Raw genomic sequence first — 26,229 nt, 5'->3', positions numbered from 1 at the left:
TTACAGCCTAGTAGCAACTATGAGAAAACGCACTGAAGGAAAGAAGGATGCATTTTGTGCATATGAAAAGACCGTTTTGGGGAATGTTACAAACAATGGGATCAAACAGGTAGAGTACAGTCAAAGTTTAGCAACTTTCAAGCCTTGCAGAACAGTTTGGATTACGGAACTGGGTTCCTTATTGAGTGATAGAATCACATTATGTTTCAGGAAGATTAAGTTTGGCAGTGATGTGCAGAGGGGGAGGGGAAGAGCCTGGAAACAGGGAGTCAAGGTGATGGATGGTAGAGTTGACAGGAGTAGCTGAGGTGGACAAACAGCAGAACAAGTTCAAAGGATGAACCACAACTTGGTGTCTAGTATTTTTGTATCACAGCCAGTTTTCTTTTCTTGCCTCTCTCTCTCTCGTGTAGCTTACAGAAATGACCTTACTGTGCTGTTAGGAAGGGGTAAAAGGATGGTGAGAAATGCAAACTATGTCTTCTGAAATGCTGGAATTGAAATGATGGTGTCTTTTTTATATGAAATACCTGTCTGGTATCACAGAAGGAAGTAGATATGGAGCCAATTAATTTAATTAATTAATTTATTTTTGAGACAGAGTCTCTTTCTGTCGCCCAGGCTGGAGTGCAGTGGCACGATCTTGGCTCACTGCTACCTTCCCCTCCCGGGTTCAAGTGATTCTTCTGCCTCAGCCTCCCCAGTAGCTGGGATTTCAGGCTCCTGCCACCATGCCTGGCTGATTTTGTATTTTCAGTAGAGATGGGGTTTCACTATTTGGCCAGGCTAGTTTTGAACTCCTGGCCTCAAGTGATCCACCCACCTCGGCCTCCCAAAATGCTAGGATTACTGGAGTGAGTCACCGTGCCTGGCCTGCAGCTAATTAAATTTTTAATTGGAAGTCTGTTTATAAAATACATACACTATATTTTGTAAATCGACACTAGGATTAATCTGTTATTTTTAGAAATAGAATTAAAAACTTTATTTGGAATGCTGATTATGTACCTTTTAATACTCCAAATTTCATCAGCTTTTTTTGGGAATGGTTTTTAAAAAACACATTCTAAGCATTTCAGGAATCTGCTTTTGTAGTAATGTTACGTAATGTTCAGAGTAATGTTATGAACTGCTTGCTTATGTGTGTAAAGACAGGAGAATATATGTAACTATTTACACTTTATTTTTCCTAGAAAGTGAAATGGAAGATTCTTTAGCTACCTCTTTGTCATCATCAGCTTCCAGTAGTTCTGAGGAAAGCAAAGAGAGTTCCAGAGCTCGTGAATCCTCCTCACGCAGTGGGCTATCCAGAAGCAGCAATCTCAGGGTAACCAGAACTAGAGCTGCTCAAAGAAAAACTGGTAAGAGACTCAGTAGTACTTTTATGGAATGTATATCAAAAGAATCCAAAAGTTATAAATTGAATAGATTCTTGATTTAATGCATCTACATAAGATTAAGTTAATGTCCTTTAGGTTTCTTAGATTTAGGAAGGAAATGAATTTTGGCATTAAAAAGTGAAGAAAAGGCTGGGTGCAGTGGCTCACGCCTGTAATCCCAGCACTTTGGGAGGCTGAGGTGGGCGGATCACCTGAGGTCAGGAGTTTCGAGACCAGCCTGGCCACCATGGCAAAGCCTTGTCTCTACTAAAAATACAAAAAATTAGCCAGGCATGGTGACTGGTGCTTGTAATCCCAGCTACTCGGGAGGCTGAGGCAGGAGAATCGCTTGCACCCAGGAGGCAGAGGTTGCAGTGAGCCAAAATTGCACCATTGCACACCAGCCTGGGTAACAAGAGCGAAACTCCGTCTCCTCCCCGCCCCCCAAAAAAGTGAAGAAAATCATTATAATAATAGTCATTTAAAAATGTTGAAATAAGGAAAATCTTTTTAATCTTATTGTTAACCTTATTTCTAGGTCCTGTTTCATTAGAAAATGGATGTGGCAGAAAAGCCACTCGAAAGAGAATCTATTTAAGTGATTCTGATAACAATTCATTGGAGACTGGTGAAATTCTAAAAGCCAGAGCTGGAAATAACCGAAAAGTCTTACGGAAGTGTGCTGCTGTGGCTGCCAATAAAATAAAGCTAATGAGTGATGTAGAAGAGAATTCTAGCTCTGAAAGTGTCTGTTCTGGTCGGAAGCTGCCTCACCGCAATGCTTCTGCTGTAGCTAGAAAAAAGTTATTACATAATTCTGAAGATGAACAGAGCTTAAAGTCAGAAATTGAAGAAGAGGAGCTAAAAGATGAAAAACAACAATTACCAGTGTCCCGTTCTCACGCTGCCCAGAGTAATGTTGATGAATCTGAAAACAGAGATTCAGAGTCAGAAAGTGATTTGCGGGTAGCCCGGAAAAATTGGCATGCTAATGGTTACAAGTCCCATACTCCAGCACCTTCAAAAACAAAATTTCTTAAAATAGAGTCTTCCTCAGAAGACTCTAAAAGTCATGATTCAGATCATGCATGTAACAGAACTGCTGGCCCATCAACGTCTGTGCAGAAACTTAAGGCAGAGAGCATCTCAGAGGAAGCAGATTCTGAACCAGGAAGATCTGGTGGTAGGAAATACAATACATTTCACAAGAATGCGAGTTTCTTTAAAAAAGCAAAGATTTTGAGTGACTCAGAAGACTCTGAATCTGAAGAGCAAGATAGAGAAGATGGGAAATGTCATAATATGGAAATGAACCCAATTTCAGGAAATCTGAACTGTGACCCTATTGCTATGTCTCAGTGTTCCTCAGATCATGGTTGTGAAACTGATTTAGATTCAGATGATGACAAAATAGAAAAACCAAACAATTTTATGAAAGGTAATTCAAAACATTTATCTTTGTTCACTGATTTACTCTCACCATCCTTTTATTTCTCTTACACACATTGATTTTTTTTCCCCCCTGAAAAAGTTTCCCTTGAAACTTTCTCTTTGCTGTTTCCCTCCCTCCCATGCATCCTGTTAGCCTTTTCTGTTCATCCTTTGTATTCTTATGTGCGTGCATAACTTTTTATTGAGTATAGTTTTAGTCACCTAACAGGCAATCTTGGCCTTAAGAACTATGTCTATTGAAGATTTCACTTCTTGTATTGATGATGGGGATATATTACATTAGAGATGGGCTTGAATAAAGCAGAGAGGGGCACATTTATAAGCTGTGGTGTTGATAGCTTAAGTAGTAGACAAAAAGGGTAGGAGTATTTAAAAGAGATGTTAGTAATAGCAAATAAAACAGTTACTGAGCTGTTTCTATTAGGAAGTTTTTCTAAATGCTTTCCATTATAAGCAGTTTAGTCTTCATTTCTTTTATGAAGTAAGTACTAGCATTATTGTTCATTTTACAGGTAATAACTGGAGCACAGAGTGGTGAAATAACTTGTTGAATTAAGATTGTACTCCTGGTACATGGGGATTGATAAAATACCGTAGAGCAGAAGACAGCTAAAACTAAGATGAAAAGTAATTCTGTGATTGGGGCTTGGGGAGTTACGGGGAGTTTCAGAGAGGCTGGGTGTTAAGTGATTACTTTGCATATGCTAGTGCTATGGTAAACAGTTTAGTTGTATTCATGTTAATATAGTGTCAAGATCATGGGGCGTTATTGATGAGAATGTGTTGAATTTGTGAATGGTGCTGAGGATGAAAAAGTTACTGCTTTAAAGTACGGTCATGTGCTGCATAACAGTGGTGGTCTCATAAGATTATAATGAAGGTTAAAAATTTCTATTGCTTAGTGAAGTAATCATAACTGTCCTCAAGTCCTAGTGCAGTGCATTAGCTTTTCTGTTTGGATACACAGACACAGACTTACCATTGTGTAACAACTGCCTGCAGCATTCAGAACAGTAGCATGTCATACAGGTTTGTAGCCTAGGAGTAATAGGCTATAACCAAGGTGTGTAGTAGGGTGTACTGTAAGGTTTGTGTAAGCATACTCTGTGATGTTTGCTTAAGACGAAATAGCCTAACGATGCATTTCTCAGAACATATCCTTGCTGTTGAGCAACATATGACTATACTAAGAGGTGTGTACCATTCCATTCACTGCGATACCCCCTTCAAATTAATACGAATTCTGAACTTGTTTTTAATATTGAACATATAATTCCCTTAGACTTACAAAAGATTAATAGAAATCTGCTCTTTAACTTTTAGATTCTACATCACAAGACAATGGACAAAGCAGAAATATTTCCAGGAAAAGGGTCTGTTCCAGTGACTCAGACAGTAGTTTACAGGTGGTTAAGAAATCATCAAAAGCCAGAACAGGTCTCCTGAGGATTACTCGAAGATGTGCAGCTACGGCTGCCAATAAGATCAAGCTCATGAGTGATGTAGAAGACGTCAGTTTAGAAAATGTGCACACTAGAAGCAAAAATGGAAGGAAAAAACCTCTCCATCTTGCTTGTACTACAGCTAAGAAGAAATTGAGTGATTGTGAAGGAAGTGTACATTGTGAAGTACCAAGTGAACAGTATGCCTGTGAAGGCAAGCCACCTGATCCTGACTCCGAAGGTAGTACAAAAGTGCTTAGTCAGGCTCTAAATGGAGACTCAGACTCTGAAGATATGTTGAATTCAGAACACAAGCACAGGCATACCAATATTCACAAAATAGATGCACCTTCCAAAAGAAAAAGTTCCTCTGTTACATCTTCAGGAGAAGATTCAGAAAGTCATATTCCAGGGAGTGAGACTGATAGGACATTTTCTTCAGAGTCAACCTTGGCACAAAAAGCTACTGCAGAGAATAATTTTGAAGTGGAACTGAATTATGGGCTGCGCAGGTGGAATGGCAGAAGACTCAGGACCTATGGAAAGGCTCCTTTTAGTAAGACAAAAGTGATTCATGATTCACAGGAAACAGCAGAGAAGGAAGTAAAAAGGAAGAGATCGCATCCTGAATTGGAAAATGTGAAAATCTCTGAAACAACTGGGAATTCAAAGTTTAGACCTGATACTAGTTCCAAATCATCAGATTTGGGATCTGTAACTGAATCAGATATTGACTGTACTGATAATACAAAAACCAAAAGGAGGAAAACGAAAGGAAAAGCAAAAGTAGTTAGAAAAGGTAAAACTTTTACAGCTAACATATCTAAAACTGTGAGACGTCAAAGACAAAGCAAACGCCCTAGGTTAAGTGTGGATGATAATGACTGGGAGGATTTGGACTATGCAAAATCTAAAAGAGTTCTTCGACGTTCAAAAATAAAAACGAGAAATCAGGGTAGAAGGACTGTGAGATACCATGATGGGGATGATGACAGAAGTTTAGAAAATGTGTTAGATTTCAATGGTTGCACCTTATGACCTTGAGGGAAAGCCAGTTCATTTAAGAGGAAATGGACTGGAATTTATGGTGAAAGCTGGCTGTTAAAATTATTTTTTTGTCTTACAATTCAGGGAATATATTTATATTTTTCTATGAAAAGTTATGAATGTGACTAAATCATGACTGTTATTTTTATTTGCACTTGCTGGTCTTTGTAGCAGCATTCAGCACAGGTGCCAAAATATGCTTCATTTTGGGGGCAGATCTATTTTGACAGTATTTGACTACATATAGCAAGAGTTTGAAATATGTTAAACACTAGACATCCTGGTTATCAAAACCAATGAGCATTACTTTCATGGCAGCAAGTGTCATGCAGTTATTTTCTGAATTTGTCAAAGAGGCAGTAGTTTCTAACCCCTGTTCTATAGTAGTTACAACAATTTCACAACCTATGTTTACAGATTCTTCATAAATACATGCATACTGACACTATAATCATGGGAGGTGTAACCATGATTAGTAGGCGAGGTACCTACCACTTTTTTTTTTTTCTTTCCCTGGCTACTTGAGTAGAATGCATTATACCAGATCTGGTCATTTTCATTGAAATGGTTTCTAATTTTCTTCCCAAGTGCTGTTGGGTTTTTTTCTTTTTAAGGAAAACGTTGTCACTTTTATGTTATAAACTTGAATTTATAAAGTGCTGGTAAATTATTTTTAATGATTTGAGTGCATGTTTTAAACCTCTAGGACCAGAGCATAGTCATAGCATTTTCTTTTAAATTGTGCACTAACAAAATGCTATATAATCTGTCTTCTGTCCAAGATCTCCTAGTTTCCATTGTAGGGGATTTAACCAAAATCTTGCTCTTCCATAATCTTACTCTGTGAAATAGAGGAATTTGTGTGCCTTAGATTTAGAAGTGTGTTCTTTAATAGAGTGTACAGGGCTAAAAGAGTATTTAAGTTAATATGTAGGTTTCCCCCATCTGTATTCCAATTGTAGAGGTGAGTTTTGTTAAGAGTACAATTGCAAATCTTACCTATATAGGAAAATAGCTAAATGTCATTCTCCATCTCTTTGTTTTAGTTTACTGCTTCCATGTGCAATTCTAAGCATTCTTTGCTGGGGCAACTAAATGTATCTTTATTAGTGACTTCTAGTCCAAATAGAAGAAACTGTCATGTTTTATAGGAAAATAATTTTATAATCCATTTAAAGTGAAACTTTATCACACAAATAGTACACTTATTTTCTAACCAAATACTTGATAGGTTATGCTACTCCAGTGTAGATGGCCATTCCTAACTTGTTTGTGCCTGAAGATGGACTTGATTCAAATGGTTTACATATTTAGTGGGTAAGGGATATGTTACAGTACCCCACCTGTAAGTTATTTATTAGCCCTAACTGTGTTTGATTTCAGACAAAATTAACCCTTTTCTCCTGTGTATCTTTGAAGTGGCAGATAAGGTGAAGCATCAGACTGGTATCAATATTAGACAATATTATTTATTAGCCCTAATTGTGTTTGGTTTCAGACAAAACCTTTTCTCCTGTGTATCTTTGAAGTGGCAGACAAGGCGAAGCATCAGACTGGTATTCATGTTAGAGAATGTTCTGAAGTGTTCCTATTTTGTAGTTATCTATTCCATTTGACATAGTAGAAGGTACATTTTCTTTCTACTCTGATGCATGGGGAAGGATGTTTTTGGACATTATCAACTGAGATAGGTGGGAAACCTCCTCTCATTTGTGGCTTAGAGAGCTATCACCATTTCAGAACTATGATGCTTTTCTTCTCAGAGCTTGTGTTAAGTAGATAGTAAACAGATTGATTCATGATAATTGTCCTTGACTAAGACTGAAAAGACTAATGGGATGCCTTTTACTTTGCTAATTTTAAAAACTGGCGATAGATGTCAAATCCATTAATTTATTTAAACTCTTCTTAACTTTCTCTTTTATAATCTGTTCTCAGGTTTTAACTCCATGTTTACCATCATTTGCAGAAAGGTACCAAAAAAATCCATAAATATGGAATACCTTCATAAGTACATACATTCTTTTGGTAAAACAATATTTTGACAGTTCAGGCTTCATTAATAGAACTATTCTCATTATTTGGACTGCATTAATTGGTCATTGACTGGCCATCCAATTACCATTTTTTCTTTCAGTCCAAAATAGTTAGACCCTTGCATACAGAAGTGGTATTTTGGTTTTTAATTAGATTTGGTTTCATCAGAAGAAGCAAGAATGGACCTGATGTCTTTAAAAGCATAGCTGACAATGGTAGCTTCTCAAGTTATGAAATAAAACTGAGAGATAATGGAGAAAATAATTTTTATGGGTTTTTTTGGTTATGGTGCTATTCCTAAGGTTAACTTTGAATATGTGACACACACACTCCTAAGTACCTTTAAGGAAAATTAATAAATCATTAATAGTTAAAAATGTTTACATTGAGCACTAGAACATGCTTGGCTTTTTTTTTTTTTTCTACGTGATGCAAAATGCCCAGGGATTTAATGCACAGGTGTACTTTAATGTTTAGGGTCAGTTTGTAGTATTCTTGAGAAAAAGATAAAGGGTTATAATTTGAATGTGAACTGATCCAGAAATAAGTGCTGTACCTTTCCACTGCACTTGAAGTTCAACTTAATGGTGTATGTGAAAAACAAAAACTACTTTGGTTGTGTATGTCCAAAGTCCTATGGTTTTATTCATTTATGGTTTTAAAGGCTTTGAAGTACTCAGATTTGATTTTTGCTTTCTTGGAAAGACTCACTTTACCAAGCATATAAAGGAAAAATGATTCCAAACATTCACAAGATAGATGAGTGTTAACAAAGCTTTCTTTTTTTCGTGTCCTCCTTATTTAAAAAGGTATACTTACAATGTGAAGTAACTTATGAATAAAAGGAAAAGTTTATCCCATATTCAAATAATTCCTAAGGTCAGCCTCCCTTTTTGTAACTGGCAAATATCTGATTAAATCATTTCTAAGTTGATTGATTCTTGGAAACAATGATATAGCAGTTACAGCTTGTAAATTACAACAGAAAGGTTCCTTTCAAATAGTAGAGCTGCACCTAAAGAGGAAATTGGGTTTATAAGAAAATGGAGGCAAAGAACTTAAGTTTTAAGAAAAAGCACTTCAAAACAGAAGGGCAAATGGAAAAGGGGGATATAAAACAAACCAATAAAAATACCATCTGAGGGTGTTACTGTCCAAAAGTAAAGAATAAGATGCATCACTAAGCCCTTTGCACTCGTTATGACCTCGTAAGTAAAAATTATCACTTAGAATAATAAGGGGTGCACACTACATTCCCTCTGTCTTCTAGACTTTTTTTGTAGAAGAATCAGAAAACAATTTACTAACCTCCCTGTTTGATATTAAAAACTAAATAGGAAGAATTTTGATATTTTCTGTTAGTACAAGTTGAACTTGATTGTGCCAACTGAAACCCCAGAGGTTTGTATATCAGTAGAACGCAAGAACATTGTTAAAGGTGCTTACCATCTTTTTTGTTTTCCTTTCCACTCCATTGTATCAATTTTTTGAGTAACTTTTAAATGGCTAGAAAATGGTCTTTTTGCTTTGCCCTTTTATAGCTGAAATAACCAGCTCCATTCTTTTCATGAATAGTAAGTTGATATATTTATTTATCAGGTATCTTGCAGTTGTCACCAAATACTGTAGTTTTCTTATGTTGTATGGAAATTGTAGTTCAATTATTTTAATGTGATGGAGTGCAACAAGTCATTGTAGAACTTTTCACCTGTCAATGTTGAAGTTATACCTCTGAATTTCTGCTGTGGATATCAAGGAAATAATAAAGCAGAAACCCTAAGAAATTTGCAACTTAACAGTTTGAGACTGTCTCTTATCCTACTATTTGGGAAGAGAAAGAATACATTTGTCAAAACTAGGTGAGAAAATAGAGCATTGTGGGAAAAATTGAGTCCAACTAGATTAGCAAATGTTAATCCCTAGCTCAAACTGTGAATAGTAAGGATTGAAAAGTAAAGTATGTAATGCTAAGGGCTGTGTTGTCTTTTCTTATGATTTTAAGTTTTAAAGGCTGTTAAATTACAGAGATGTTGCCTAAGGATACATGGGGATTCTCAAAAGTAAGAGATTTTTACCTTTTTCATAATCTGCCAAGCTGGTTCCTAATATATTGTTAAATTGGTAGAAAAATATCTTTAAATTGGTGTCTGCTGAAGAATTGCTTTTCTAGATTTGGTGGAGGGAGGGGAGAGTCACATCATTTGGATTCTACCAATCCGCAGGCTCTATCTTTGGCAACATGTAAATAACTAGACTATGCATCTGTTTCTCAAGGATGGCAAGACCAAGAGTTTGAATTTAATTATCAATGCTATGGTATACTTTCTGGTCATATTTTAGTTATGTCAGTTTTAAGGTAAGTTTTTTCATTTATTAAAGCCCTTAAATGAGATTTTAGACTGCCAAAGAGAAGAGGCAGTCCAATTGACCTAACTGAAATGAGATGACCAGTATATAGAGCCTAGATGGACTGTAGCAGCTCTACCCCTTTGTTTTACAAGGTAAATCATTTTAAAAATTACCTTTTTTGATCAGTGGGTAAAAGTTAAAGGGATCTTTAATTTTTAATATATTCAAGTTAATTTTCTAAATGTGAATCAGTCCTTGGACTGCAACTATATATTCACCTACAAAATCCCAATCAAAAAATTACAGGAGCCTGTCAAGCAGATCTTTAGTTTTCCATTTCACATAAGATCGTTAATGTTCTAAATTAATCTATTCATTTAGATGATTTTTTTTGTCAGTTCTTAAATGGGGTATAATAAATTTAGCATTTTCATCTTAACAAGCAAAAGGGTTAAAAAACAAAACAAAATACTACTCCAAGCCAAATACATTCTAGCTGGTTAATTCCAGACTTGTCCCAAATGGTTCCCCAACCTCTTTTCCACTGGTAATTTCTCTTCATGCAGGCAGAATATAGGGGTGCGAGGGCTGTGAGTTTTACATATGAGCTTGGATAGGGGAACTGAAGCGAGTCAGGAGCACTGCTGGAAAAGGGGTTTGCCACTGGATTGTCTGTGGCCTGGTTTCTTTCCAGTAGTACAGTAATAGGGTAGATTGAAAACAAGTATTTACTTCTGATTCTGCCTACATTTAGTGTGAAATGCTCTTAAGGTATTGCTTCTAAAAAGCAAATTAAGCAGTTAAGTATAGGGTCCCTGAATTCATATTTCAAAATAAGTCTTTTATGAGATTTTTATTAAAAATTGCAATAGCCATCACAAATCTGAGTTTTTCTAGGGGTGAGAGAAAACTGTATTGTGATGAGCTAGATTAGTTGTAGTTCCAGAACAAAAACAAAAATTCAGAGTTGTGTGGTGCCCATCATTGAGTAAAGTGAACCCTAAAAATGAATAAGCTAGTGAACTAGTTCATGGAATTATTTCTGATGGTCTTTTGACCTGATGCTGCCATACTGCAGTGTTACCAGCTCCCCCTAGAAAACGGAACTGTTTAAAAACACAGCAAGTTACAAAAACCATTTTATTCTACAGCCATTGGGATACTTCAGTTTATGGGATGTTTTTGGAAACTTCTGCTTTGGGAGGGATGAAGATCATTGATAAATGTTATTTGCTTTCTGAGTTTTGGGGTCATTTCATTGCTTATCAATGAAGGGCAGACAGAGGAGAGAATATCTCAAGTCTTTTCTGATAAAAGGCTTGCTTGAGGGAGCTTATAACTTGCACCTAGAGGGTTTACTTGCTTTGTGGATTTGATTTATCCACCAACCACAGCAACCAATAATGTCAAGATTCTAGGAGTTTATGAAAGAGGCTAGTATGTTTTCATTTTGAGTCAGACATTCTTTTCTCATTCTCAAATCTGTTTTAAATGCTCCAATTTTAAAAATGCCGATGAAAATTTTGTAATGCTTCTGTAGTAATCATGTGCAGTTTACTTTGAATTTAGGAAAACAGTTTTGTATGATGAAATATTGTGCAGAATCAATAAGGTAGCTTAAAAATTAAAAAAGTCTAATTAGAATATGATTAATCCTTAAAATGTAGAAACTAGAGATTGTGTTGAGTCAGAACTGTTATGTTTGTATGCAGGTTTCTATTCACCACATACACCATCTTAGAATACACACATATCTGTGAGTTATAATTTAAAGTGGTCATCCAGGTAAATGATCATGGAGTGCTACTACAGATGTACAATTTTACACTACTGATGTATTCTTGCCATACCCAAATAGGGAATCACTTCCAGGAAAACAACAGTCCTCAAGCACTCAATGACTTTGTGAACACATGACTGAAACAAGAATCATCTGAGACAGTAGGACTGGTGGGATTCTACTGACTTCTTAGTATCACATGGCACCATCACAAATGTATTGTTAGAGCAGCAACATCCAGAGTTCTTAAGCTTGCAGCCTAACACACAAATTTGACTTCTAACCCTGAAATATCCTATATATATTTCTAAAACTGTTTGTAGTTTTCTTGAGAATAAAGCACTTTATAATTTACCGAGTTTTCAGTAATAAAATTAACACTGACTTGAAAGTATGTATTTAAAAAAATTCTCCACACTTTTCTGTCTTCCTCAGATTGTTTTTATCCTTATTCTATGAAATTCCTGTTTTATTGTCTAAGACTTAAGAGATTCAGCTTTATCAAGTTAGTGTACAATGTAATTCACAAATTCTCCCTCCTTTGGGCATAGTTACTGAAGTTCAAATTTCCTTAAAAAGTATTTTTAAAAAACCTGATTTTAGTTTTTTTTTTCCTGCAGAATCTTAACTTTTCCATTATTCCAGATGACAAACATTTATTAAAATGTGTTAGAATTAGTATTTACTAGGTTCCTAAATTGTCAGTATAGGTACTTTGATCACACATCAAAATGGAATTTCTGCAATGTAAAGCATTTTGTTACAAATTGTAGTTGAAATAGAATTTTATCTACTATTCGACTGGATGAATAGGTTGTTGGGAATGAACCAGTTATCTATTCTTTTCTTCCAAATGCAAATGGTGCAGCTAGTTGATAACAGTATATTCTCATCCTACTATAAAGTGCAAATTTCACCTTAATTTTGCATATTTTAAAATTTCTGTTTACCCTTTGTAGCATATTTATATTTTAGCATTTGCTAACATTGATTTAATGTGTTAAAGATTCATTTTGGATATAGGGTTGACTTGTTGGAAATACTAGTTCATAATTTTAAAATTCCCAAGAAAAGTGTCTTTGAAAGTGGTAAACACACTGCACTTTAAGCCACTTCTCTTCCCACAGAGCCCAGCTGAAGGAGGTAAGGGCATGCTGCATGAGAGTCATGCCGTGATGAGCATCTTACTCTGGTAAAATGCCATTTACAATGCCTGGAGACTGAACACTGAACAAACATAGTGCCCTTAGAAATAGAATTTCACTAGAAAAGCATGTGAATCACATAAGTTGGCAAAAGGAACTGATGTGTATGTGGTGGGGTTGCTTTGAATAAAGTATTTCCTAACCTATTCTGGGGAGAACACTTAACTGATCTTAGAGAAGTGTGATATCAGTTTCATAGACTTACGGAAAAATCTGAAGTGCTTGCACTGTGAGGGCAGAGGCCTGCCTCATTAATCTAGCTGTATGAACATGTCAGTCCACAGAAGCAGTTTTTACCTGTACTCATCTGCCCTTCAGTCAGCTTAGTGACAGAAGGGCAAACATCTTCACAGAAGAAAAAGTTCAGAAGGTTGGCATTGGTAGTTTCATTGCTACAGAATAATCGTGTTACTTGATAGTATTTGACTAAAAGAGCTCTCATTTTCTAGTACTTAGTAGTAAAAAGAATGTGGTGGAGCCCTCCAGAAGTTATTTCAGTGATCTACAGCCTGACCTTTTGAATGCTAAGTGTCTGGAAACTTCAGGCAGGGTCCTACAAAACAAACTGCCATCAAGATTGGTGTGTACCATGAAGGCAGTTTTAGTTTGACTGTTCATGGCTGCAAGAAAGACCTAAAATTCAAGGGCCCGTGAACTTCACATACGTAAAAGGAATATCACTTCTGTTGTAGAAGAGTACTAATTAGACTTGTTTGTGAAATTTGAATATTTGGCTTTGAGACACTGGTAACAATAAACATATCTGAGCCCTCCTAAGTTTGGTCAGCACAGAGTAGGAGGTCTGGCATCATGTGGCTGTGCACAGCTCCAGTGTGATTTCAAGCCCCCTCTAAAAACTTGCCTTAGTCTGCATGAAGGACTTCACTCTCCAAAGTGCTTTTTGTCTGGCAAATCCCTTCATGATTTTCATCTCTCGTCTAAAAGCTTCCTTAAAGGAAGCCTTTCTTGATCCCTTAGGCTAGGTTAGGTGTCCAGTCTGTGTTCTCATAGCACTCTGCACTTTTTGGTTCCTTAAAGCAACTCTATGTGTTATTTTTTAGAATTTTAATCCGAATCTCATGGGTGTCACATACCTAGGTCAGAAAATACTGGAACAATGAAATTAAGATTTAGTAATTCAAATTATGTAAAATGCTAATATATATGTTTTTGGATTAGCAGCTTTATGATGCCGATGCTGAAGGAACTTTTCACCCCATTCTTACAAGTCTGCTACTGTTTTAAGTGACATCCTTACAGTTGTAGATAAGCAAATGTAAGGTTATATCAATGTCAAGCCCTTAGTATCACATTTTAAAATTTATCATTTAGCAATATGACTTTTAAATTTATTGTTTCCGAATGAGTGTTGTTGAGGAATGTTAGCAGTAGTAAAATCTTGTTACAAGATTTTTGCATTTACATGAACTTTCACTCATTTTTCAGAATTTGTTCCTAGAGACAGAGAACCCAATACAAAAGTGAGAACATGTATGCATAATCAGAAGGATGCAGTGCAGATGCCTAGTGAAACTCTGAAAGCAAAAATGGTACCTGAGAAAGTTCCCCGCAGATGTGCTACTGTTGCTGCAAATAAAATAAAGATAATGAGTAATCTAAAAGAAACGATCTCAGGACCAGAAAATGTCTGGATTAGGAAGAGTAGCAGAAAACTGCCCCATCGAAATGCTTCTGCTGCGGCTAAGAAAAAATTACTGAATGTTTATAAAGAGGATGATACAACCATAAATTCTGAAAGTGAAAAAGAGCTAGAAGATATTAATAGAAAAATGTTTTTTTTAAGGGGGTTCAGATCCTGGAAAGAAAATTCACAATAGTGACTATGAGAATGTAGAAGTGGTATCTGAAAACAATTGGTACACAAGTAAACTGGCAGTTACATTCTGCTCCCAGCTCTAAAATTACTCCCTTATTGGCATCTTTGGAGGAATTTTCTAAAAGCCATAATCCAGTGGGTTCCTCCCAGTCAGCTCTTGTACAGACACGTGCTCTAGGGAATTCTGAGGAGGAAATAGATTGCGGAGTCTGTAGGTGGAGAGGTGGAAAGAAAAGACAAATGGCCTGCTGTAAGACTACTATTCCTTTCCAGAATGGAAGGCCTTAAAGACATGATTCCTTAGAGGAAGAATATAATGGGAAGTGTACAGGCTAGGAAGAACTTGGAGTGAACAAATTTCAAAATCTTAACCTGATGATAATTTTCAGGGTTCTCCATTACAGTGTAAAAATTCAGACCATGACAACTATGGTGTCATGAGGAAAAAAAATCAGGCACTTTTCCAAAGGAAGTGCTAATGGGCCTATTTGACTTCTGAGTGAAGCAAAAACTCTACCCAGATCCAGTCCCTACAATTCACATCCCCAAAGGTCAAAAACAAACTAGGAGGACCTGGGAATTTTAGCTGGAGATACTGATTATTGAGTTCTGAAGTAGAGTGTTGGAAATAGGCAATTAGAGAAAGTCCATTGATGTCATTTTGTTGATAATATTGCAGTTCATACTGAATGACCACTTGATATGACTAATTCAGGGAATATATATTTTTCTATGAAAGCTATGAATGTTACTATCACGGCTTTTCCTTATTTTTACTTTTATGTAGCAGCATTTACAGAAATGCCAAAAATGTGCCTCATTAAGAGGCAGGTCTTAGATAAAAATAAAATGTATAGCTTAAGATCAAAACAGTCATATTTTTAGATACAGTGAAATCTTTTCTCTACAGCACCTTGAATACTTTGAGTAAACTTATTACAATCTCATCCCAACAAACTTTAATGGTAGCATGTTTGGCCTATTTCATTGTGGCCTCCGCTAGGATTAGAAAATTTGGTCGTGGTATAACAAAGAAGTGTATTTACAATAGGATTTAATTTGCTGTTAATATGTATTTGTTGAAATTAAAATTGCCAGATTAAATGAATGTACTGTCACATCTTTTTAACATAGTAACGTGTTATTGGAAAAATTAAGTTGTTGAAAGTAAGTTGTTTTCCCATTTAAAAATATCTGAATATATGATTTGCACGTGTAAATCTGAAAAACTAAACTAAGAAACCTAGGGTTTTCTATTTCTTTTTTAAGTCAAATGCATTTTTTTTGTTATACAGATGAACCAAGTGTCTAAAATACTTGAGAAATTTGTGGTTGCATGTCTGTTTTAAAAAAAGGCTTTTTGTTTTTTAGCATAAGCCAGAATATTCTAACCTACTAAGTCTGTGTCCTTTGCTCCTTTTGTAGTATACTTTCGTCTAAATTACTGATCCCCGTGTATGTTGATACACAGGTGAGAAAGGGAAGAATTCCTAATAAACTGCTATTACTTTTAGGTGCATGGGGTTTGATTTTTGAGCTCTAATGAAATGCTTAAACTTCTTTCCAGTTCAAATTTTACACTTAATTTATAATATTGAGTATATTATGTCCTCAACAAGTAACTATAAAATGAAATTCTTAACTCTCGGTGAAGACTATTTTATGCAAAGTTTTTTTTTTTTTTTTAGCAATTTCAGTGTAATGAAAGAATTTAAGCTTTGAATTTATAATTTGCTGTGGTGGGGTTAATTTGTCAGTATTTGAGATTGTATTATCAGTCTTGCATAATGAATCCTTTTTTGGCTAAGTATTTAATTCGAACATATTTGCCTTTTTAAAAAGTGCTTGGCCTAAACTTACTGTAACTGCATGAAATAAGCATTTACTTAAAACTTAACATTGTAAAATTGTTCTCTCTGAAATGTGTGCAGAATTTAAATCATGGCCAAATGTATTACTATTACCCTATTTACAGTAATTTGCTTTGCAGAAAATATTTCTTCATCATGCAACTGTGAAATCAAATTGAAGATCTTACTGGTAAAAATGACAAATTAACAAAAGGACTAAGACAAGTGGTGCCCAAACAACCTTTTTATTCTGCAGTTCCATCATTATAATAGACCAGTTAACCCAAGAGTCCTAATGTTTTAAAACATCATTGTGGTAATCTTGTTTATTCTATCTCACTAAGGATATCCAAAGTTTCCTAAGCTCTTACTGGCTAGCAATTTAGTCTTTAATTTTATTGCTAAATGTTCAAATTTTGCTTCCAAACTCACTTTTTTTTTTTTTTGCAGATGTGTACATCTGCTAAATACTAATTTTATGTAAATGATTTTGTTATTTTTCCACATCTTAAAATGTTTCTAACAGCTTTGAGATTTTATCTCAACAGGCTCTCTCTGACCCCAAAGTAGTACTTACCTTCGTGACTACTGACAAAAGTCACAAAATGCAGGCGATGTCATGTATTTCGGTACAACTAAATCTAGGAAACGGTTTTTATTTTTCATTGCATTACTGCATATTTTCATTTTCATTTAAATTATGTCCCCTTTTTCTCTTGCTTGAAACAGTGCTCCTCGAACTTTGTCTTCCAGCACATTTTAAAGAGAACCAATTAAAGAACAATCACACATTCTGCTTATTAAAGGCTATTTAAAAAGAAACATTTTGTATTAGAAAATGGCCAAGTTTAAAACACTATTTTTTACATTCTCATAAAAATGTTTTTTAAATCGCCTTGACAATCATCAGCTTTTGAAATGTGAATTCCTATTGCCAGAGTAAAGGTCTCGTTTTTATACCACCACGAAGCGCTGTATTTCTTGCCGCACTTGCGTCCGCCCGTGCCCGCTGTCTGAGGGCGCGCCTGGCTACGGGGGCCCTCAGTACCACCGTGCCGCCACCTACCTGGGCAGTCGAAATTTGGAGCGGGTGCTCAGTACACTAAGGCTCCCCCAGTCTCTCCTAACGCAGAAGAAAAATGGAAACGGACGAGGAGGGAAGGGCCTCACAGCCCCCGAACGCCAAGGCCAGCGGGGCTGGCCCCGCCCCTGCACCCCTGGTTCCGCTACCGCCACGACCGGAGGCCCCGCCCTCCTCTCGCCCCCCCCGCCCTCCTCTCGCCCCGCCCCCCCGCTCATCTAGCCCGCAGTCCTCCCACCTCTTGGCGCCCGCAGGGCTCAAGCTGCGAATGCAAGCCTTTGGCGGCCGGACGCGGTGCCGGAGGCCTGTAATCCAAGCACTTTGGGAGGTCTGAGGAGGAGGATCGCTTGAGTCCTGGAGTTCGAGACCAGTCTGGGCAACATAGCGAGACCCCGCCCCCCCCACACCGCCAATCTGTAATTTAAAAACAAAAAAGCTGCGGGGACTGCTGGCCCAGGGAGTGACAGCGCGGGCGGTCGGTGTAGAGGGCGTGGCCGCGAGCTCAGGGTGTGCCTGGGGGCGAGCCCTGCGCGGGGCGGGACGTAGCGCCCTCGCGGTGGGGGTGTGGCTGCGAGTTCGGGTTGTGCGCGGAGGGCGTGGCCTGTGCGGGGCGGGACTTATTGCCCGCGCGGTGAGGGAACGTGGTCTCGCGCAAGCTGGCGTGCGCCGTACGGCGGCGCTGCAGTTGTGTTCAGCCGGTCCCGAGGCGGCTATGGCGGCCACGTTCTTCGGAGAGGTGGTGAAGGCACCGTGCCGAGCTGGGACTGAGGACGACGAGGAGGAGGAGGAGGAGGAGGAGGAGGAGGAGGAGGAGGGGCGGAGGGAGACGCCCGAGGACAGGGAGGTGCGTCAGCAGCTGGCGCGGAAGAGGTGAGGCACCCGGATAAGGGCAGCGCGCTCACCGCAGCTGGAAGGTGCGCGGGCCTGGCAGCCGCGACGGCGCCTAAGGCCGGGGGTCCGCGGTCTTCCGAGTGGCCCCCCGGTTGCCGCCGCTTTGTGGCTCTGCTTGGGCCCTGGGTCTCAGTGAAGCCGCGGCGTCCGGCGGCGCCAGCCCCAGGTGTGTGCGGTTTTCGCGTGGATCCGCTGGCGTTTCGTGGAGTCCAGGGTGAAGCCGCTGTGGGAGGGCTGGGTTCAGATCCGTTCTTTAAAGGCTTCCTGGAGCTTTTCTGGAGGCTTGGTGTCTTGCGGATTCGTGATCTTTCCGCTTGTCACCTTGTCTTGGGCCGCAGCCCTCCCGCGGGGCCCACCACGTTTGTCGTGGATTGTTCACGGACACACCAATTCCCTCGAAACTTTTTAAACCTCCACCCCACACTTCAATTAGCATAATGTGTCAGTAGCCGATGAACACTCCTTAAAAAAATTGTTTCCAAACACACAGAAATGTGGGAGAAAATAGTCAAGTGAGCCCTGACCCCTACACAACCAGGTAAATTCAACAGGAAGATTTTGCCACGTTGATTTTCTCTCCCGCCACTCCTAAGCGAATTCCAGTCATCATGGCCTTTCACCTCTACATTTTTCAGAATACATCTCAAACGTTTTAGGGATTTTCTTACATATGCTATTATCACCCCTAACAACACTAATTTTCCACTATCATTTCATAGTCCGTGCTCACTCACGTTTACCTAGTTTTTTCAAACATGACCATTTTACAGTGGTCTGTGTGAATGAGAATCCTAACAAGGTCCACAGGTTACATTTAGACTGTCACTTCATTTAGAGCAACCCCTCCTAAGAGACAGGACTGGTTGTCCTGTCCAGTGCCCCACACTCTGAATTTGTCTGATAGCTTCCTTGTGGTGTCACTTAACGTCTGTATCACCTGCATGTCCTGTAAATGAACGTTCATTTGGAGGCTTGGTGAGATTCACAAAGTTTTGTCGGCAAGAATGCTTCTACCAAGTGGTGCTTTCTGTTTCTTGTTGCAGGCTATCCCCAGCTGTCTCACTTTTAGGCATGCTAAGATTGGTCCTTGGGTCAGGTGGACAGCCTGATCACTATTTTAGAGTTCTCCGTAAACACGTATGCAATAGTTTTATCTGTTGGTTATCATTGTCCGAGTCCATCGTTTTCTGAGGATATTATATTCTTTATAAAACTAACGTGCATTTTATTTATTGTAAATCACACATATAGTGCCCTTTTGCCATGGTACTGTTTGTATTGAAGTTGCTTTAGTTTCATCTTGTTTCTTGTGTTAGGGAGGTGCGGCTCCTTCGAAGACAGACAAAAACATCTTTGGAAGTTTCTTTGCTAGAAAAATATCCGTGCTCCAAGTTTATAATTGCTATAGGAAATAATGCAGTAGGTAAGTGAAAATGCAGAAGACTTAGTCATTTTTTTGAAAGAATGAAATATAAAGTTACTTATTTTCTTCCATCATAAAAGATTTAAAATGTTTAGTACTTTAAAAAGCCACAGTAGAGTGATTGTATTTCTGAGGAAAATCTCTCTCCTGTTCCTGTTGCATCATTTTTGTTTTGTTTTGTTTTTGGTAGAGATGGTTTCTCGCTGTGTTGCCCAGGCTGGTCTTGCACTCTTGTCCTCAAGTGATCCTCCTGCCTCAGCTTCCCAAAGAGCTGGGATTACAGGTGTGAGCCACAGCACCTGGCCTGCACTATCTTTTTAATAAACTGAAAAAATCAGATTTAGGCTGTGTGCATTGGCTCACATCTGTAACCCCAGCTCTTTGGGAGGCCAAGGCAAGAGGATCACTTGAGGCCAGGATTTGACACCAGCCTGGGCAACATAGTGAGACCGTGTCTCTACAAAAAAATAAAAAAATGAAGCCAGGCATGGTGGTGCTTGCCTGTAGTCCTGGCTACTCAGGAGCCTGAGATGGGAGGATTGCTTGAACCCAGGATTTCGAGGCTGCAGTGAGCCGTGATCCTCCCACTGATCGTGCTCCAGCTTGGGTAACAAAGCAAGACCCCAACTCAGAGAAGAGCTTTAAAGAAAATGTTTTTAGCTTCAGGAACTTAAAACTCAAGGAGCTGTTTCTAGTGTGTTGAGGTATCCCGGTTTATGTTAATGTTTTTGAGTTAATAGACTCCTTTGAGAACACAAAACTCTAAAGACAGTAATAATTATCAACATGTTTAAGTACTTAAGTTCTAAGGTCCTTGCATGTATTAATTCTCTTGGTGGATTAAAGTAAAAACAGTGTAGAGTGCAGCTAGGACAATGTACATTTACAAATACACACATAGACCTTTATATTTTTAGCGTGTTCACAGGCTGTGATGAGAACATTCAGGAAACCCAGTTAAGATTCCTTCCTCTGTAAGGTACCCGTAGTGCTTGTAGAACATAGTAAGTACATGATGGCAAGTAACTATGGCCTCATTTATATAAAGTTCTGCTGGCCTAAAGTTTTTCAGAAGAGTATTAACCCGTGAGCGTGTGGTAGAAAGTCTGTCAACAAACCTGCCTTCTTGATCCCTAGCTCTAGGATTGTCTTACTCAGGGTGTGTGGCCTTTTACTTCTTGGGGGCCTCAGTTTCTTTTTCTGTATAATGGTGTGGTATTAAGTAGATGGTCTTGAATCGCTCTTTCAGCTCTCAAATTCTACAGTAACTTGAGCTTACTTTTTATTGAATAGAAAATATAGCTTGCAGAGCCAAACACTAACTTATGTGAATTGTTTTTTACAGCATTTCTGTCATCATTTGTTATGAATTCAGGAGTCTGGGAGGAAGTTGGTTGTGCTAAACTCTGGAATGAATGGTGTAGAACAACAGACACTACACATCTGTCCTCCTCAGAGGCTTTTTGTGTGTTTTATCATCTAAAATCCAATCCCTCGGTAGGTGGGACTTGTATGTTTGAAAAGTAGTTATTTAAGCATCATTTATATGTTATTTACTGGTAGTATACTTTAGTATGGCAAGTCTTTTCAGTTGCTCTGTCAGTGTGCACTTTTTCTGATACTAATCACCAGTAGTGGTTTGACTGTTAAATTTTAAAGAGAAATAAGTAGGTCAATAGTGGAACCAGGAAAATAAGTATTACCTAAGTGTTGTCATTCACATGTTACATATATGGTGATAGTTTGGGGTGTGTATAAAACTTACTTGATGAAAAGCGTGGAACTTGACTTTTCAGGTTTTCCTCTGTCAGTGCAGTTGCTATGTTGCAGAAGATCAACAGTATCAGTGGCTGGAAAAGGTAAGAGAGAAATGAAAACCTGTGAATGGTTAGTCTACAGGAGTTTTCATTTTTTAAGGGTTCAGTGTCTTTTAACTTAAACTTATGCAGTCAGATATTTATTTCTTTAAAATATTGTGGGAATTTCTTTTGGAATATAAAGAATAAAAGAACTTGCTTATTTAACGTGACCAACCAGTTGGGTTTTATACTTCTGTGTCCTCCTGTCCTCAATGCTGAGGTGCAGAAGTATAAAACACAGTTGGTCCTCAGCACTGAGGACGGTAAGTCACAGAAGTATAAAACACAATTGGATTCCTCTCGCCCTTCTTTCTTTGTTTACATCACTTTAGATCTTATTAAAAGGTAAAAGGGTTCTTAGAAATCTATCAAATCCAGACTCTTCTAGTTATAGAAGAGGACGTTTAGAACCACGGTGATTGAAACTTACCTATAAGTGTAGTAATTCCAAAAATGAATTTCATAAGAGTTATTTTTCAGGTGTCAGTGGTAGGTGGGAGAGGGAATGAATATCAGGTGTGTACTTGTGACTTTTTTCCTCTGGATGGCAGGCCTGTAGTCACTATTCTGGCACTCTGACTTCATTTACTACACATCGCAGGCCCCTTAAGTAGGTAGTGCTGGCATTACGTGTTCATCTATTCTTGTGTTGCTATAAAGAATACCTGAGGCTGGGTAATTTATAAAGAACAGAGGTTTAACTGGTTCACAGTTCTGCAGGCTGTATGGGAAGCGTGGTGCTGGCATCTGCTTGGCTTCTGCTGAGGCCTCAGGAGCCTCCAATCATGGTGGAAGGTGAAGGGGGAGCAGGCAGATCACATGGCGAGAGCATGAGAGAGAGGAGGAGCCAGCCTCTTTTGAACTACCAGCTCTAGCATGAACTGAGCGAGAAGTGAGAAGTCACGTATCACCAACAGGGTGGTGCTAGGCCGTTCATGAGGGATCTACCCCCTTATCCAGTCACCTCCCACCGGGCCCTGCCTCCAACATTGGGAATCACATTTTAACATGAGATTTGGAGGGGACAGACATCTAAACTATATCACCTTAGTTCCCTAATGAGGAAAGTGACTTGGAAAAATTGCCCACCTAGAAAGCAGAACCAAGATCAAACCCAGGTTGAGACAGCAGGTGTGTTCTGTTTCTCCAAGGCACACTCCCACCCCTGCTAGGCATGCTATTATTGTCTGTGGTGTTAGGTGAATACCTAGAAGAATGTTTCCATTCTGTAACAAAATTATGTTTTTTTAATTTGAAATCAATTTTTTGTTAGGTTTTTGGCTCTTGTCCAAGGAAGAACATGCAGATAACTATTCTCACATGTCGACATGTTACCGATTATAAAACCTCAGAATCCACTGGCAGCCTTCCTTCTCCTTTCCTGAAAGCCCTAAAAACACAGAATTTCAAAGACTCGGCGTGTTGTCCATTGCTAGAACAACCGAATATAGTACACGACCTTCCTGCAGCAGGTGGCATTAAACTTTGTAACATTTACATTATATCTTCATTGCTTTATTGATACTGCTTTCACCATTAGAGGTCTTTTTGAGGTAGTTTATTAATGATGATTGATACCAGTATATTGCTGTTAGTCCTCAATGTCTGTAGTTACAAGTGCAGTATATTTAGTTTGAGTTTTCAGATTTTCCAGACACAGTTATTTGAGGAGCTCATGTTTCTTAACTGTTAGGCTTCAGACATACTGTGTTTCTTTTTGGTCTTTGATTATTCAGAATGCAAGCCAGTGTTAAATGTAAATTATTGGTGCATGAAAAGTTGATAAAGTACATTTTAATTATCAAAACAGAAGTTTTGAATATTGAATCTTGATAGTTGCTTTAATTTTTTTTATTACTGTCACTCACATCTGCCATCATATGACAAAGAGACTGCCATTTACTTTTCAGTGGGTAATATATTACATAATTGTTATTTATTATATGAACTGTATTAAAATAGGGTTTGGTTGGGGTTTCTTTTTGCTTTCAGTGTTTACTAGAATGAGAAGTGGCTAAATATTTCACTTTACGCATTTTGTATTTGTTATTTATATATACTTTATTATAGTCAGTAGAATTTTAATCTTTCAGCCACTTAAATCATCTCAGCTGTATTTTCAGGAAATGTAAAATTAATATTTGCAAAAGAAGAGATTATTAGGAAAATAAATTGACTTCGAAAGAAAATCTACATTATAATTGGTTCAAAATTGCAGTAAATACCTTGATTGAAAGAGGCAGCTGAGATAACTACTTTTAACAACAGCCTTTATTATTTAAAGGTGTTTAATTTAAAAGTAACATAATAGAAAACTTACATGCTTTTTTTTTTCTTGTGTATTCATAGTTCTGAGTTACTGTCAAGTATGGAAAATCCCAGCAGTTCTGTACTTGTGTTATACTGATGTGATGAAATTAGACCTAATTACAGTGGAAGCTTTTAAGCCTATACTTTCTACCAGAACCTTGAAGGGTTTGGTTAAGGTAAGGTTTTAACTCATTTAAATTAATAGCTGCATTGTTATAATCAGCTTAGTAACAAACATAAATGTACAGTGTCATTTTAAACCCTAAGCAATGCTTGGAGATCCATTCTTCTCAAAGTGAAGCTTTCTAGTCTGGTAGTTTGAATTTGATTGTCATCGTCTCTTCTGTATACGTCTGTAACTTGACGAATACTTTGTTCTTGTATGATAGATTAATGCAATGCAGTTAAATCCCAAATGTCTATGTGGACAGATGGTTTTACTGTTCAATAAGTTTCTTTTTTTTTTTGTTCAATAAGTTTCTATAACTACTTTGCAAGGTTTTTAAAAAATTTTTTATTTAATTTAATTTTTGAGAAGGTTATTTTTGAGTATAGTATGAATCAAATTATTATAATATTTATTTACCCAATTTTACAGAGAACTGTATATGTGAAGATGAGAGAGTTACATAATGAACCTCTTCCTTACCCTTGGTTTATACCTTTGGGCTCATTTTCTAAAAAAATTGGAACATGTACATAAAAATGTTTGCCTGTAATCTCAGGTAGTTTAGGGATTCCATTGTTTTCTCTTAAGAGACTTTTTGGAAGTCCACAGCCTCTGGTTTAAGCACGGTTTCTTGAAAGAGGTTGTAACAACATTGTCCCTCAGCCCGGTTTTATTCTGGAATGGCCATTAGTTTTAAGACTTTTGTGGTAAGTTGTTGGAAGTAGCTCATTTCCCAGGTCTCATAAATTAGTTTGTTACTAGATTGTCAGCTCCTTGTGGTAATGGACCACGATTTTTAATTTTGGTATCCTAGGTTTACCACATACCTGGCATGTTGAATAAAGCCGTCAATAACCATTTGTTGAAGAGTACAGCTGTAAAACTCTAATTTAGTATACTGCAAGCTTATCTTTCAAATTAGCTAGAATCCAGGATAATCTTTCTGACACATGGAGTTAATTTATTTTTAGCATCTCTTTCAAAGTATATGCTGATTGTCTTGTTTGTTTAAATAGCCAATTGCCTCATCCCACTTAACTCAGAGATGAGTTCCCCTGGGCAGGGGCTGGGCTGTTTTGTTTACTGCTATAGGACTGTGTGTAGCACACAGGTGTGTCATAAACATTTGGACTTGTTCTGAGACTTGGAAATCATCTGTCATATGGGGCTTAAGGAAACTCAGCTTTTATGAATATACTTTCAAGGGGAAATTTAACTCAGCATTTTCATTTTTGCTTTGGAGATAATGATTAGCAGGAGGGTAAGATGGTGGTTCTGCAGGGGGCTGTTTGCTTAATGACCGGATACATCAGCCTGAGTCAGTTCATTGTTTCTGACCATTTAAAAGTGGTATTTTCAATAAGGTGGAGTTATTTTGAGTTCTTCCTGTGTGGCAGTTTAGTTGGATTTGAAAGACGGATGAATCTTAGGGGGTAGAAGTGTGCAGAGGGAAGCAGTGTGAGCAGAGTGGGGAAGTGTGAGGAGAGCCATGAGGAGTGTGGTGTTGGTGGAGAGGGGAGGAAGACATCTTGCGGGGAACGTCGGGCAGGTTAGAGCATAGACTTTCTCCGGAGGCCAGGAGACCATCGGAGGCCAGGAGATCATCGGCGAGTGTGGCAGGGAAAGGGCCTGTTGAACTGACTTTCCCACTTGTCTTTTTGTTGAGAAGGGGAGCGTAAAGGCCACGCCTGTCCCATGGCTGTTGTCTTTAAGTCTCGAGTGTGGAGATTGTTGGCTGGGGAGGGGGTGTTGCCTCTGCCTGAATCCCTGGGGTCTCACTGTATTCACTTTTTTCTCTCCTTTCAGAATATTCCCCAAAGCACTGAGATACTAAAGAAATTGATGACAACAAATGAGATTCAGAGTAACATTTATACATGATCTTAAACATTGTTTTGTAATGTATATTACTCGTCCATTCCTTTAAGGGGAGCAGCCTGCACTCTTTTGTAGATTACTTTTGGGGGATATATTTTGAGAATGATGAAACGGAATAAAATTGTAAAAAATTAATTGTAGTTTTAATTCCTTGTTTATGGTGTTATTATTCACAACCGAAATAAGCCAGGCATTTTCCTTTTATCCACTAGGTGGGAGTATTGTTGTATTTGAATATTT

General features: G+C 38.0%; 2 protein-coding genes across 8 annotated transcripts in view; both read left to right on the top strand.

Annotated features, from left to right (window-relative positions):
- The window catches only part of BRWD1 (bromodomain and WD repeat domain containing 1), a 131,002-nt gene extending 114,337 nt beyond the window's left edge, over positions 1-16,665 (top strand). For all 5 annotated transcript variants that reach the window (XM_054468759.2, XM_054468760.2, XM_054468761.2 and 2 more), the window contains 4 exons: positions 1,194-1,361; positions 1,918-2,817; positions 4,155-5,072; positions 14,138-16,665. In XM_054468759.2, coding sequence (XP_054324734.2) covers positions 1,194-1,361; positions 1,918-2,817; positions 4,155-5,072; positions 14,138-14,529 — 2,378 coding nt within the window. In that variant the 3' untranslated portion in view covers positions 14,530-16,665. The remainder of the gene's footprint in view (positions 1-1,193; positions 1,362-1,917; positions 2,818-4,154; positions 5,073-14,137) is intronic.
- A 1,330-nt stretch (positions 16,666-17,995) lies between these two features.
- On the top strand, positions 17,996-26,124 carry PSMG1 (proteasome assembly chaperone 1). 3 transcript variants are annotated; one of them, XM_054468756.1, is made up of 7 exons: positions 17,996-18,329; positions 19,667-19,773; positions 21,119-21,270; positions 21,570-21,632; positions 22,906-23,104; positions 23,982-24,118; positions 25,918-26,124. In XM_054468756.1, exons 1-7 carry the CDS (start codon positions 18,172-18,174, stop codon positions 25,990-25,992), a joined length of 891 nt encoding a protein of 296 aa, XP_054324731.1. In that variant the 5' UTR covers positions 17,996-18,171; the 3' UTR covers positions 25,993-26,124. The 3 variants fall into 3 exon arrangements, with proteins under 3 accessions (XP_054324731.1, XP_054324732.1, XP_054324733.1); XM_054468758.2 differs by lacking the exon at positions 17,996-18,329 and adding an exon at positions 18,364-18,516; XM_054468757.1 differs by lacking the exon at positions 21,570-21,632 and having other exon boundaries at positions 18,041-18,329.
- Positions 26,125-26,229: the final 105 nt, after the last annotated feature.

Source organism: Pongo pygmaeus, chromosome 22 (genome assembly GCF_028885625.2).
Source record: "Pongo pygmaeus isolate AG05252 chromosome 22, NHGRI_mPonPyg2-v2.0_pri, whole genome shotgun sequence".
In the NCBI taxonomy this organism is placed as follows: domain Eukaryota; kingdom Metazoa; phylum Chordata; class Mammalia; order Primates; family Hominidae; genus Pongo; species Pongo pygmaeus.
This window is presented reverse-complemented; position numbering and strand designations above follow the sequence as displayed.